The following is a 15241-nucleotide window of genomic DNA, read 5'->3' on the forward strand; positions in this document are numbered from 1 at the left end:
CTCTCATTTGTTCTCGATCATGAGTAATTCCTTCCATGTCTAACCAGTGCATTTCATATTTATTTTATTTCTTGATCCTTCGAAGGCCATCATTTCAGAAGATTCTTCGTTCGTAGCTTTCAGCTTTCATCCTCAATTCTTCTCAATTGTTGTCTCATCGTTCATCTCTCAATTATTCCGGTGCCTTGTTCAGTTTTCTATTAGGAAGCTCAAGATCTCTTCGTTCTCAAGATGTTCTTCAAGATTCTTGTGGTAGTAGTTCTTATTTTCTTCTTCGTTCTTCTTGCCAAGATATAGTTTCTATTCTTTGTAACGGAGGTTGATGTTGCTCTCTTCAATCCATCATTTTGTCTTTTCAAGATCATATTGTTCCCTTGCTCAATTTAGTTAGTTTGTTGTAAATCTTCTCACGATCTTTCCATTTTATCAAAATTTTCTTCCCCTTTTCCTACTGAAGTGATGCCGAAATTTTGTGTGAATTCTTCCTTGTTTCCTATATCATTCTTCATCTCTTTGCAACCTTCAAGAGTGATTGGTTTCACTCGTTTGTCAAAGGAGCAACTAAGTTTTACCTCTTGTTTCTCATCCTCTCCCCCTTTCATTCTTGGATCTCGGGTCGAGATCCTCTTGCAGTCTAGGAGAGTTGTGACAGCCCGAGACCAACATTCCAGAAGATTCCCCTTTTATTCCGTTTTCGTCATGTGGCTTATTTGTCTGTCACACTCATCATCGCATCATGCGCATCATCTGCATTGCGTCGGCATCCCGTAGCCGCCAGTGTTCAAATCTTGCATCCGTCATTAGTTGCCGGTTCCCTCCGTGTTCATCGTTGACCGTGTTGAGACCGACCACACACGCATGCGCCTGCGGCATCGTCAAAACCTTGTTTTTAAAAGTGGGTATAAGACTTTCTCTGATAGGGTTGAAATTGGCGTGCAGTCTTATTTAGACGTAGGTAGGCCGCGTGCCAAATTTCGTCGCAATCGGAGTTTGTCTCGTACCCGAACGGTCGACCATAGCGGCATCGTCTTCGGTTATTCGTCGGACGTGTTTCGGTGTTTTAAATCGCGCTGCTGCACCACTCCATTTCCTTCTCATCTCTGGCTAGCCACTCTACACAACCCACCTATCCATTTCCGCGTTCGTGGCCGTACGATCGTGATCCCGTGGTCGAAAACGGAGCCGGATTCTGATAACCATAGCCCCTGTCTATAAATAGACAGCCTGCCCTTCCATTTTAGTGTCCCTCTCTCCCTCCTCGAAAACCGTGCTGCCCCTCAAACCCTAGCCGCTGCTCTCTCTCCTCCCACCGCTAGGCCCTCTCCGGCCCACAACAGGCCATCCCGGGCCCATCTGGCCGCCGTCGCCCGCAAGCCCCCAAGTTCCCCACATCGGGAGAGGAGCTCCCGATCCAGAGCAGCAAGCCGCGCCAGCCTCCTCGTCGCGCCACCCCCGCCGCCATGGACCGCCTCGCGCCAACCACCAGGAGCCCCAACCGCCGACATCCGCCGTCCCGTCGGAGCCCGAGCCACCAGAACCACCGGCCCGATCTGCGCCGCCGATCCTCCGTCTCCGGCCGTCGTTCGCCGCCGCCGCCCAGATCCGGTCGGGTCCGGCTAGGCCCGGACCGAGGGACCCCATCCCAGCTCTCGCCGCCGTGCTCCCATGGCCCCGCTCGCCGAAGTCGCCACCTCCTCTCCTGGCCTCGATCCCCAGCAGAGGTCGCGAGGAGGACGACCACCCTAGCGGGCCTCGCGAGCCCCTGCTCTCCTGCCTCGTGGGCCAGCTGCAGCGTCCTAGCCGGCCCACGTCCTGCTGCCTCCCTTAGCCGGCCTGCTCAACTCCTCTACCTGGGCCGAGCCCAGCAAGGTGAGCCCCTCTGCCCTCTATTGTGCGTCGAGAGCGCTTATTAGCTAATTGCGTCGCCCGGTTTAGGCCCATGTAGACCAGATTCGGCCCGAGTAGAATTTTCTGTTATCCCGACGATTTAGTAATTTCAGAAAAGTGCTAGATATTAAAACGTCCGTATCTTTTTATTCGTGCATCGGTTCGAGGCGAATTATATATGTAACTCATGTAGAATTTCGCGTAGATTATGATTTTACAACTTGCATGCACGTTTGAAGTGGTTTGAACCGCCGTATTCCTAGATTTGTGTGCTGTCCTAATAGGGAATTATTCCGTAGCTATTTTTATGCGTGTCCGGATTGTTCAAATACCATAGATGAAATGTTTGTGTTGTTCGGGACCCTTTTCTATGTATTTTAGAGTAGTTGTTTGCATTTTTGCATGTAGGTTCCGTCACTAGTTTAACATGTCGTGTTTAGGACATATTCTCGCATATATGTGTGGCGCTAGTTTATTTTTGGAACCCCACATATTATGTATGTTTTTGGGGTAGAAAAATCCATAGAATTTAACTGTGCATTTAGTTTTAGCTTTTGAGCAAGTTAGTGCGCGTGATATTTTGCCATGTTGCCCTTTTGTTTATTTTGTGGGATTTATCCCGTGCATGATATGAATGAGTTGTCAACTAGAGATATGCCCTTGGATATGTATGCTAGCCCGTGGTAATTTTGGTTGCAATAGAAATCCATGTTAGGTTTTGTTTGCTTGTTCTCAACATGCTAGAAAATAGTGCTGATTTGGAGATGCTGAAATATTTCTAAGTCTGAAATCTGTTATATCTTGTTGCTGTCTTGTCATGAGTTGTGCTAGTGATCTGTAGATCTTTTGAGGTTCGTGCAATGGAGTTATTTGTAGTCCTTCGGATTATCTAGCTTGCTGTTAATTTTCATGCCATTTGGAGCCCTGTAGCATATAGTTTTTCTGCTGTCAATATGCCCTCAGATCGAAAACTGCACTATCAAAAACTGATATTTTCACTAAGTCTGAAAGTGTGTGTGAGATGCCATTTTGTGAGTTCTTTTTCTAGTGATCCATGCTGCCATGCTAGATGTTATTAGTAGGATGATGTAGTGCATCTTGACTACTATTGCCTCATATCTTGTTTGAGCATTTTGGATTTATGTGGCTTGTTGTTTTGGGGTGTAGAAAATGCCATGTTGCTATTTTTGGCACATTATGTCTATTTCTTGTGTAGCTTGTATTTGTTGAACCGTTGCTCCGTTTTGACCGTGTCCTACATGAAACTTGCTTAGAATCTCGTGTAGTTTCATATTATGTTGCTTCGTTCTTGGTTTGGAATGCTTGTGGCTGACATTCGTATACATATTGCATTCATGACATCATATCTTGCGGTGGTCGTATCTTTTGAACCGTAGCTCCGTTGGAGATGTTCTCCATGTATAAATTGATTGGAATGATGCGTAGAATCACGTGAACCTATTTATTTTATTGTTTAACAAATATTTAAATGTGTTAGTTCAGATATGGACATAATTATAAATTAACGTATGAGGTCATCTCGGAGATGCTATATGTCGTTTCCGACCTCATTTAAAATGCCTAGATAGGAAGATTAACTACGCTTCACCTCTTGCCATGTTTAGCCACATTTAATATCGTCGTGTAAATAATCGAGAGTGAAATAAATAATTCGTATATGGAGTTTTGTCAATATGCAACTCGTTGCATATTGAACTTCACTTAATGTGTAGTGTTTGATTGGAGTGAATTGCCATGTCATGCCTTGCATTAGTCCAATCATGCATCATACGTGTTGAGCATTATGTCCTGCATGTGCCGTGGTGAATACTTGAGTTGATGCGTGTTTCCTGTTTGCTTCGTCTCGATAGAGTTCCGCAAGCGTGTCGGAAAGTGAGGACCCGTTCGACTACATCGGTTCGTCTGTTTTACAGAGTCATTCTTCTTCCAAGCGGGATCTCACACAAGATGACCATTTCCCCAGATAACATTACTATCATTGCCATGCAACTTTTACCGTTTCTATTGTTACGTCTCGCTGCCTACCATCTGTTAAATATCAGCCTCCCAGCACTACCATGAAAACCTTCAACCTGTTCACAACCTAGCAAACCACTGATTGGCTATGTTACCGCTTGCTTAACCATGTGTTAGTGTTGCTAGTTGTAGGTGTAGTTGCTTCCGTGTGATAACATGGGTTCCTTGTTATATCACCCTATTATTTGCTACTTAATTTAATGCACATATATACTTGGTAAAAGGTGGAAGGCTCGACCTTTCTAGCCCGTTGTTTTGTTCCACCTTTGCCCCCTTAGTTTCGGCTACCGTGTTATGTTCCATAAATGAGCGCTCCTAACATGCTTGGGGTTGTTATGGGGACACCCTAGATTCTCGTTTTAGGATAAAGCTCGTCTGGCAAGGCCCAACACTGGTTCTATATTTTCCCAACATAATAATTCTGTTAATATTGAAAAGCATAGGGAGTTAGCGCTACCCGAGGAGTAATTCAACATAATACAAGGGGCCAGTGCTGATGGTGTTGGTCCCAAATGGTCTACCTGGGGGGCTACCATGAGGAAACTCGAGGTCTGGTTCTCGTAGCTAGTTCGATCCGGTCGTGTCCTGAGAACAAGATATACGGCTCCTATCGAGTTCGTCGACACGCCGGGCGGCCTTGCTGGACTTGTTTTACCTTTATCGAGTGTCTCGTGTGAGGGATTCCGAGGATGCTTTGAGCTAAATCGAGGTTGAGGTTTTCCAATAGGGATCCGAGGAGATCACGGGTTTCCCTGATCGAGGTCATTCCGTCGCAGCGTGTGGTAGTTTGTGATGGACTAGTTGGAGCACCCCTGTAGGGTTAAATCTTTCGAGAAGCCGTGCCCGCGGTTATGTGGCAACGTGGAAACTTTGTTTAACATCCGGTTCTAGATAACTTGAAGTTAACTTAATTAAAACTTGCCAACTGAGTGCATAACTGTGATTGTCTCTTTAGTGAGCTCCTTCTCTGATCGAGGACACGGTAGGGTTATGTTTGACGTAAGTAGGTGTTCAGGATCATTCTTTTGATCATCAGTAGTTCAAGTCCGTTATGCATAGATCATCCCCCTCTTATTCGTGTACTCGTATGTTAGCCACATCATATGATGCTTAGTCGCTTGCTGCAGCCTCACCACTTAACCATACCTCACGAATTAAGCTTTGCTAGTCTTGATACCTTTGGAAATGAGATTGCTGAGTCCCCTGTGGCTCACAGATTACTACAACACCAGTTGCAGGTACAGGTAAAGGCTTATTTGACGTGAGCGCGTTGATTGTTCAATTGGAGTTTATTCTTCTTCTTCTTCATCGATCTAGGATGGGTTCCAGGCCGGCAGCCTGGGATAGCAAGGATGGACGTCGTTCTTTTCTCGTTTTTTTTCGTCCGTAGTCGGACCCTGCTCTTCTTCGTGATATTTTATGTATTGTACTGATGTGACTCTGATGTAGCATGTGGTGAGTGTAAGCCAATTTCATATACTCTTCTCTTCAGTACATGCAGGCCCGACCCTGAGGGGGGAGAGAGGGGCGATCGCCCCGGGCCCCCGGTGCCGGGAGGGCCCCAAAATGCCCAAGTATATTACGTACTATCCCTGATTTCATTCACTACAAGAAACAAGGTCAATTATGACTACCTATATTGGTCGTTGATTCGTCATTGTTGACGTTTATTGACCTTTTTTTGACCAAATTTACAAGGTCAACAGTTGGCCGTCAAGAATGAACAACTTGACCTTTCTAAAAATTTGGTCGTAGATCTCTATTGACCAAAAATTTGGTTTGGTCACTACCCATTTGTGTGAGCCACGTAGGATCTGACGTGGCACTGGTAGTGACCAAATGGAATCATCATAAATTTCACAGCCCAGTCCACCAATTTAGCCTACATGGGCCCGACCCAATACCTATTTTATTATTGAAAATGTCTGATTTATTTGGGTTGATGCATTATTTTGCCAGAAGCACGCATATCTCAGGATAGGCCCATTAAAAACAAGTACAACAGAATAAAAGATTGCAAATAAACTGTATATTTTATTTCAGTAACACATCACATGACTTACAATACATCATCCACGACTCCTCTACACATCAAGGTTAAAGGCCTAACAAGTGCACATCAAAATAATTTTACAAGTGCACAAAAGAATATTTCTGCAAGTGCAAGTGCAGAGAAAGAGGACCCAACAACTGCACAATTGCACATCAAGAGAGTTCTACAAAGATTGGATGAGCAGCACAAGTTTATTCTCATCCTCTTCCTCTACACAATCTGCCACTCCTACCATTGCCGTCTGCAAGAAGAAAATGATGGCAAGGCTCAGAAAGCAGACCAAAGAAACTAACATCATAGAGCATCAAATACTAATGCATAGATAAGCCTGTAGATAACGAGCCACATATAATAATAATAATGGCAGCAGATAATTATTGCAAATCTAGGTATTCTATTATAATTATTTTATCAGTAAGTTTGGACAGAAATTTTCTTCTTTTTGTATAACTATATTTTAATACCTACTAACTAACAAATGTTCGCTACAGTCTAAATAATTTATTTTTAAAAATATAGCCCGTGCGAACATGATAACATAGGGAGCCACATTGCCTATCTTACAAGCATGATTGTGTGATTTAATACCAACCAAGTACGTATATAACTGTACATGATTACTACTTCGGCTCTGCTCCATTATGACCTACTTGATTAGAATGACTAAACCCCCAGGAGTAAATGAGATAGGCATGGCTGTAGGAAATTTATAGATAAGCTATACCCTGCTCCTAGAGTTGTACCCATTCAGTTGAGAAGAAACAAAAACAATGAGATGTTTGGTGCGGAATTTTCTAGCTGAGAATCAATCAGTATTGGCATCTACTTTAGGAGTACAATATGCAGTTCTATGTATAATTTGGATATACCATTTACGGTGGTGTTGAAGCTTTCCGGGCAGATTCGACAGTTCACCTCACCAATCAGATTCTATATATCACTCAAGAAAAAAAAGGGGGAAACCCAGTCACAATGCAAGAAAAAGATGACAAGGCACTTATTATTCTTCCTTCAAAATCAGATTCGACACTTATTATTCTTCCTTCAAAATCTACCAAGTGCAGCTTATATCCAAAGATGAGAAGGCATATAACACGTAAATGGAGTTGCCAGTCGCGAAGAGCATGTGACAAGAAAGCATTAGTACACGAGGAAATCCAATGTGATCTACGTACTGTAGAAATGCAGAGTACTAACTAGAATAAAAGCACTGAAGGGATTTTAGCCAATACCAAGCTATCTGGCACAACATTTGTTCTAAAAGCAACCAAAACTCGTAACCACACACACACGCAAGAAAAATCTCAAGAAACTGAAATAGCAGATACATTGCACACTTAATTTTCAGTTAGATAATACTAGTTCTTTTAGGAATTATATGGACATTCTCTAAATTTAGAAAAAGCATAGACCATTAACATCAAATATGTAACAGATTATGTATACGTACATTATCACATCCCTATTACCAATTCCTAAGCAGAAAATGTGGAACTTAACAGGTCCAAGATGTGTACAACATCTCCAAGCATACACCAAGAGATGCACATTAACAGCTCAAATGGGCAGTGGTATAAGAAAAAAAAGTAAGATAATGGGGAGACGACCTCACCTTTCTCCTGGAGGGGAGGGGGGCGGTGTTGCAGCGTGTACCGGATCAAAGGAGGGAGTCGGCGGATTACTGATTAAAAATACTTGGGTAATTTCCATAAAAGTTGCTAACTACTTAGTTTAGCAAGCACCAAAATACTTGGGTACTTCTCGGTAGTCACTATCATATGCACTTGAAACTTGGCTGAGGTCCGCCAATAATACATAGGCCAGGAGTGGCTTTGGTTGGCTTCAAAATTTAACATACTTTTGTTGATGACAGTCTAAACTCAAGTAGCCAACATCTAAATATCCTTGAAAGGCATTACCGATTAAAAATTTGCTGGGTAAATTAAATCTATGGAAGCAGTACATCCTACTAAATGGAGAATGTATGGAGATGTGCATGGTGTGGCTAACTGTGGCAAGAAGTTGGTAATGGTAGCCGCTACAGAAAAAAATGAAACAACCATGGCCGCAACAGCATGGCGAGGGGAATTACTAGCACATGGAAGAGGTGCTAAAGAAAGATCAAGATGGGGATGACTGCGCTTATCCATACCCCTGCATTCAACTTCGCCAAGAGCCCAAGACGGAAATCTGTTTTTACTTAGATGTTCTAAGGCAAAGTATCACTGAATAAACTAACAACCCAAAGGTTCATTGGCTTGAACCACGTCAAGTGTAAATTGGCTATATTATGAAAAACTGTCTGCTGAATCCAACATGATAGGCAGAAAAATCATGAAGCGTATCTCCTAGCACTTTCTTCATTACATGATGCAAATGACATGACTATGTATATGCAGCTATGCACAAAATAGTACATACAGAAAAGGTAACTACCAGAAACACGAAGACTGGATATTCCTTAATTTATTTTGCATGCTATTAGAACAGTAATAAAATAGTTTGGAAGAACATGTCATGATGAAAACAAGGCTAAAATGAATGAACATGATGCCTGATTTCAATGCTTGATGTGACCACATCATGGTTCTAGTGGCCTCACTTCAAACTTAATCTTAAAAGGTCTACTTTGTAATCCAGTAGTCATGAATAATCAACCAATCAGCTAGCAAAATTGAAGTTACAGAATGTTTAGAGCTCACCTCAGTTTTCCAACGCGTGAATTACTTCCTGGATATAGATCATTAGAGTCATACGAGATGATATATTCAGTGTGTGGCCCATGTCTGAATCGTCGAGCAGCTAGTAAAAACTTCCCTTTATCTGTTAGGGCTATCAAAACGGTACAAGTACAATTAGAAGAACATAAGAATCTGCACTCTGATATGTGATATATCTATCTAAGCATACTGGAAAGATGAGTATACATGGAGGCAACAACATTAGATTATATTCCAGTTTTCATTAGCACAGTCTATAAAGTGTTTCACTAGGCTGACAATCAAGCGAATCAAAATATGGAGGAGGAAAATTGGATTGTTTGCTGGGTTCAACCACGTTTTGAACTTCATCAAACATAGGAATATCTTAGCCTTGAATACCCAGAGGCATCCATCAAAGACACATGTAATTTAACAGTACCGTGAGCTGTAACAATGACTACTTCCTAATCCTCTTATGTGACTAATATTTATAAGAGCTAACATGGAAAAGGTCAAATAAATCGATGATATGGTTTTCTCTATTTTGATTAATCTCCTAAGCTGTTATGTCCATACCTAGTTGGTCATGCCATTATGTGCCCTTAATACATAACACCAGCGGAAGCTGCCATGACTAAGAATAACACAGTCTAAGCATCCTTTCTTTTCAATCCCTACTCTGTATTCTAATTCCTGCATGCAGTTGATTGCTTGGTTCTTGCGGTTCCTCTTATCTCTGCCTAGCGCGCAGCACGGGGCCGCTGCATGCCGCGGTTGATTGGCTGTTGTTTCGCTGCAGTTGCCAAAGCAATGCTAATTACTACGGTCAAAGCAGGGCAGGCTGGGAAACTTGCGGAGGCAAAGCAAAGCGCGCAGACTAATAAGGAAAAAATTGGAAAAAAATTATGCGCAGACTAAAACGGATCGGAGGGAGTACCCGCGGAGGTGGAGAGGAGGGGGTAGGCAACACATCCCCTACTCCTGCTGCGGGCAGGGACGACGCGTCGGCGCGACGTGGCGCCGGCGTGTCGGCAGCCAGGCCCAACAGCGCCGTCACCAGCACAGCGCTCGGCGCCTTGCCAGCGCGGGTGGTTTTCTCCGACCACATGCCCAACGCGGTCGAGGACCTGGGAAACAAGGTGAAGGACTTGGAGGCAGCGCTTCCTAGAGGTGGAGACGGATCTAGCGGGGAGAAGCTCCGTGGCAGGTGGTGAAGGGAGGTGGTGGCGGCGCTCTGTAAGGGGAGGAGGCGACGAGTGGCTGGGTAGGGTTCGCGATCTGCTAGTTTTCTTTTTTTCTTTTCTCCAAATGGATGAATGGATGGATGGACGTGGGATTGCTAGCAATGGACGGTAGGATTTGTGCCATGTCATCGAACCGTGGCATAAATATTCCACCAATCAGCCAGCTTATGTAATTGTGTTTTTTCTTTTGTTTCTTTTATATTTTTTATTCTCTTATTTCGGGTAAACACTCAATATATTAGCCTCATGTGGTATGTTTAAATGACCCAGTATTTATGGACCCATATTGGATTTAGGAAATATGGATCCATATTAGTCCGTATAGATATTGGATTTAGGAAATATGGACCCATATTGTTGTCTTTAGTTGTATTTTTTGATTGCCTAAAAAAAGTTGTACAATATTTATTATTTCCCTCAAAAGAAAGTTATATTTTTTGGTTGAAATTCACCCACGTATTTTTTATTGTCATGTTTAAGTTTTTATTGTCTCAAACACCAAGTTAAGATACCCTATACCACCTTTTAAAAATATTTATCTAAATAGGGTCTACACATTATGAGATTAGCATGGGCTCATATATTTCAATTTGGTAATTATATTGTATTTTCTAAAATATTTAGGATATTAAAATGAATAATTATAATTCATTTGTATTTATCTTATATAATTTACTTCATCCATATATGTATAAAACAAATTTTTGCTCTCAATACATGACACATAGGTAAAATTGATGAGGTGTCATCCAGTCACCTCCGCACATATGTTTATGGTCTTATATTTGATCATGGTAGCATTGAAATATGATCGTAAATAATTCTACACATCTTAATGACTATTTTGTGCAATAGGATCATGACCTAATGGACGCAAAAGGTCATAACGTTGTGGGCTTTGGACCCTCTTAGACTTGCCATGACTAATTTCAGAATTTTGGTCATGGATCAATGACCAATTAAACCCCCGTCATTATTTTTGTCATAATTGAGCGTTTTTCTTGTAGTGATTCCTGCTATGTTTTCCTTCAGTATTTTAGGGACACTTTTCTTAATCTATGACTTCCTTCCTAAATCTACGATCCTAGAATTCAGGCGTACTCCTTTGCCTTGATTTCCTTCTTTCTAAATTGAGAGGCTTTGCTCGTACGGTTGGGAAACATATTAGATATTGCATGCGATTAATTATGGGTTGTGAACTTGTTATAGAAAAAAAATCACTCCTGAGTTACTTTCTTTTTTCTAGAATCTTATTTACTTCCTTAATCCACGAGACTACTACAGTAGTATGAACAGATCCTGAAATGCGAGAATGGGTCTCTCCTCGAGAGTATTGCAGGAGTATGAACAGATTCTGAAACAATAGAATGGATCTCTCCCCCGGGCGACGATTGATATTCATCTCTTGTGCATCCATGGCGCCGCCTCGACGATTGATATTCATCTCTTGTGCGTCCATGGCGCTGCCTCGACGATTGATATTCATCTCTTGTGTGTGCATGGCGGTGCCTCGAGTGAGAGTAGGCCTGAGTCGTAGGAGGAACGTATTGCTAGAGATAACAAATCGCTACCTCACATGCTGATTATATTGACTCTCCGGAGATGAAATCCGCTACTACAAAATTACAAGGAAAGAAGGTATGTCTATGATATTTATTTATATAGGTATAATCTATTCAGTATGAGATTTTATCATGATGATTGATTAAAAAATATAAAATTATCATCAACATTGCCTCTTCATTGTTGCAACTGGCCACTTATAATCTATTTATTAGATACTGTTTATGCATAGATGATTGGGTTTATCAATTATTTTTGTTTGGCCACATGTTGATAATCGTTGTGGAGTAATAAACTAATTTTTAAAACATATGAGATGAGGGATTTACATCCTGGGTGATAACAAAAGTGAGTGATCTTGAGCATTTAACTCACGAAGTATCTGTTTTTATTATAGATGATTATGGTCAAAGAAATCAGATAAGCTTAATGAGACATATTAGTGAAGATGAGATTTGTAATATAGAAATTATCGGTTTTCCTTTGGTTGACGATTTTACGTATGTTCTTGTATTTTTCTTGTGATTCACTTAAGGGCCCTTGGATCTAGTTTCACCCTCGGCCGCCAAAATCCCAGAACCAGCCCTGAGTACATGTACTTGTAACGATATCCATTCTTGCGAAATGACGAGATGTGTTTCTATCCCTGTCGAGGCCCTCGTGCCAAAATAATGATATAATCGCATCTTGGACGTTACATGAAGACCTTTATTGGCTACAAGAAATAGACCAGTTAAGCAGCCAGTGTCACTCACCACCAAGAGAAGTGACGGCAAGCGAACTTCAAGCACTTGTGAAGAGAAGTGAGAAGATTGACAAGATGTCAAAGAAAGGTACAAGCGTCAAAGAAGCAATCGAGATTTCATCTTCCGATGACGACGCCAATAGAAAAGACTGAACACCTAGCTTAGCAGGTAAACCGAATGGTTCTTGGTGCACTATAAATAAAAGCACAAGGACATCTCAAGATAAAGTTGATGGTGCACTATAAATAAAAGCACAAGGACATCTCAAGATAAAGTTGATGCACTCTGTGTAATTAGTACTCCCTCCGTTTCTAAATATAAGTCTTTTTAGAGGTTTTAATATAGGACTACATAGACATAATTTAGAGTATAGATTCACTCATTTTGCTTTGTATGTAGTCTCTTAGTGAAATCTCAAGACTTATATTTAGGAACGGAGGGAGTAGTTATCTAATCCCGCCATGGTTGTATTCCCTTTGTACTATCCATGTATGTAGCTCGCACGTGTGTTCCTCCATTTATTTTTGCATACGTACGCCCCTCCTTTTATTGTACACCTATGATTTAATGGCCAAGTGTTCTTCACACAGCCAAACAACTACATAAATAATTTTTTTACACTTGTAGTACACTTGCAGTTGGCTACAATATTAGGGCTGGATGCCTGGATTGCTATATAAAGTGCTGACCTATCCTATGTCGTCACGTACAGCCAGTCCTACACGTCTAATACAAATAATTAAATTGTACCTTGAGATAGCTAGCTACTAGCTACTTCTCCGCTCATCGGTAGGTACACTTTGAAAAGCTTAGTAAAGTGCGTTTGTTCTTCCGTACTATTGCTTTTAAACTTACTAATGCCTTGTCATTTCTTTTTTTGTTTCCGCCATTTTTTAGGTATTTTCCATGATGGACGACGAGTTTTCTTCTACAAATGAGGCCTTATTTGATACAAGTGTATTTTAGGGAATTCGTGAGGATTATCCCGATCAAACCCCTCAACCCCCACACATCCCATAACATCATTTGGTTCTAGTGTATTTGACATGTTTTATCCTCATATTTTTCCTCAAATCTCTAAATTATAGTGCATTTTTCTCAATACCCAATACACGACCCCTACCTAGTGTATTGGGGATAAATGAGGATTTGAAGGGATTGGGTGAAGGTTGGGGTTTCACCCAATCCCTTGGGGGATTATCCCCACCAATCTCCTAAAAACACTAGTACCAAACAAGGCCTGACGTGGGGGGGGAGGGGGTCCAGCTTATTGCGTACCTGTGCATCGTAACTACATAATCACTCCATTTTCTTACACCGATGCACTCCGGTCTCGAAACGTAATTACTGCCCTCATCTTTAAATTCACCAACCACTCTAAGCTGCACTTCCATGATGTCAAGAAAAAATACCATCCCCTCACTAATTATAGTATGTTAACAGGTCTTGTGGAATTGTATATAATGTTCACTGATGTTGACATTAACGTAAAATTTAAAAATCAATCACAAAAAACCTTTACTGTTCACGAATGTTAATGTTGTCGTGAAAATGAATAGTGGATGCCAAATAAATCAAAAAGACCAAAAAAACTGAATGGCTACTAGGTTCACAATTGGCAAAGCACACATAATGTAATTGTGCAAATACATGCAAGAATGCCACATGGACTAACAAGCAAGCATGCATGCATGCAAAACATATACTCCCTCCGTTCCTAAATATAAGTCTTTCTAGAGGTTTCACTAATGAACTACATACAGATGCATATAGACATATTTTAGAGTATAGATTCATTCATTTTGCTCCGTATATAGGCATCTAGTGAAATATCTTAAAAGACTTATATTTAGGTACGGAGGAAGTATGTGTCTTCACCAAATTCACAAGCACCAAGCCACCGTATATGCATGCAAAAGTCATACGTGTGTCCACCAAATTCCTACACACACTCACACACCAACCATGAGCCCTATATAAAGAAGTAACGTGGCCACACTCAACAACACAAGGAACTGCCCACTTCTACTTACAAGCAACCGATAACAAGAAGAGAGACACCCATGGCTACGCACCCAGCAACATTGGAATATGAGGTAAATGCATCTAAACACAATGCGTTACAATGTTGTGGCCCTCCTACTGATTGTAAACAAAACACACATGAAGGAAGCCATCACAATTATGATCCCCAAGCGTCTACTTCTTGCAGCAATCATAATGAAGGCCAAGTTGGTAATCTATGGAGAAGGTTGTGATGCCCACCCCACGAACTACTTTGGAGCCTGGATCAAGATGAGCGCCCCCCTAGCCCATGGAGAAACACATCCTGAGGTGTATGTGTTGTTGGAAATATGCCCTAGAGGCAATAATAAATTGGTTATTGTTATATTTCCTTGTTCATGATAATCGTTTATTATCCATGCTAGAATTGTATTGATTGAAAACTCAAATACATGTGTGGATACATAGACAACACACTGTCCATAGTGAGCCTCTAGTTGACTAGCTCGTTGATCAAAGATGGTCAAGGTTTCCTGGCCATAGAAAAATGTTGTCACTTGATAACGGAATCACATCATTAGGAGAATGTTGTGATGGACAAGACCAAAACTATGAACGTAGCATATGATCATGTCAGTTTATTGCTACTATTTTCTGCATGCCAATGTATCTGTTCCTATGACCATGGGATCATGCAACTCTCGGACACCGGACGAATACCTTGTGTGTATCAAACGTCGCAACGTTACTGGGTGACTATAAAGGTTCTCTATAGGCATCTCCATTTGGTTGGCATGGATCAAGACTGGGATTTGTCACTCCGTGTGAAGGAGAGGTATCTCAGGGCCCACTCGGTAATACAACATCATAATAAGCCTTACAAGCAATGTGACTATGGATTTGGCACGTGATCTTTTATTACGGAATGAGTAAAGAGACTTGCCGGTAACGAGATTGAACTAGTTATGGAGATACCGACGACCGAATCTCGGGCAAGTAACATAC

The 15241-nt window shown here is 41.5% G+C and overlaps 1 protein-coding gene across 2 annotated transcripts; it reads right to left on the reverse strand.

Annotated features, from left to right (window-relative positions):
- Positions 1 to 5938: 5938 nt before the first annotated feature.
- On the reverse strand, positions 5939 to 10067 carry LOC123408706. Of its 2 annotated transcripts, XM_045101759.1 has the most exons (3): positions 9617 to 10067; positions 8680 to 8809; positions 5939 to 6218 (listed from the first exon to the last, which is right to left on the reverse strand). In XM_045101759.1, exons 1-3 carry the CDS (start codon positions 10050 to 10052, stop codon positions 6206 to 6208), a joined length of 579 nt encoding a protein of 192 aa, XP_044957694.1. In that variant the 5' UTR covers positions 10053 to 10067; the 3' UTR covers positions 5939 to 6205. The 2 variants fall into 2 exon arrangements, 1 of the variants encoding a protein (XP_044957694.1); XR_006612778.1 differs by lacking the exons at positions 8680 to 8809; positions 9617 to 10067 and adding an exon at positions 6847 to 8673.
- Positions 10068 to 15241: the final 5174 nt, after the last annotated feature.

Source organism: Hordeum vulgare, chromosome 7H (genome assembly GCF_904849725.1).
Source record: "Hordeum vulgare subsp. vulgare chromosome 7H, MorexV3_pseudomolecules_assembly, whole genome shotgun sequence".
In the NCBI taxonomy this organism is placed as follows: domain Eukaryota; kingdom Viridiplantae; phylum Streptophyta; class Magnoliopsida; order Poales; family Poaceae; genus Hordeum; species Hordeum vulgare.

Excerpts from the sequence above, each read along its gene's own strand:
- LOC123408706 (XM_045101759.1), bottom strand. The coding sequence starts at position 10,052 with ATGACATGGCACAAATCCTACCGTCCATTGCTAGCAATCCCACGTCCA. Across the intron at positions 8,810-9,616 it reads CCTCCTCTCCACCTCCGCGG|CCCTAACAGATAAAGGGAAG; the intron begins GTACTCCCTCCG and ends CCGTTTTGATAG.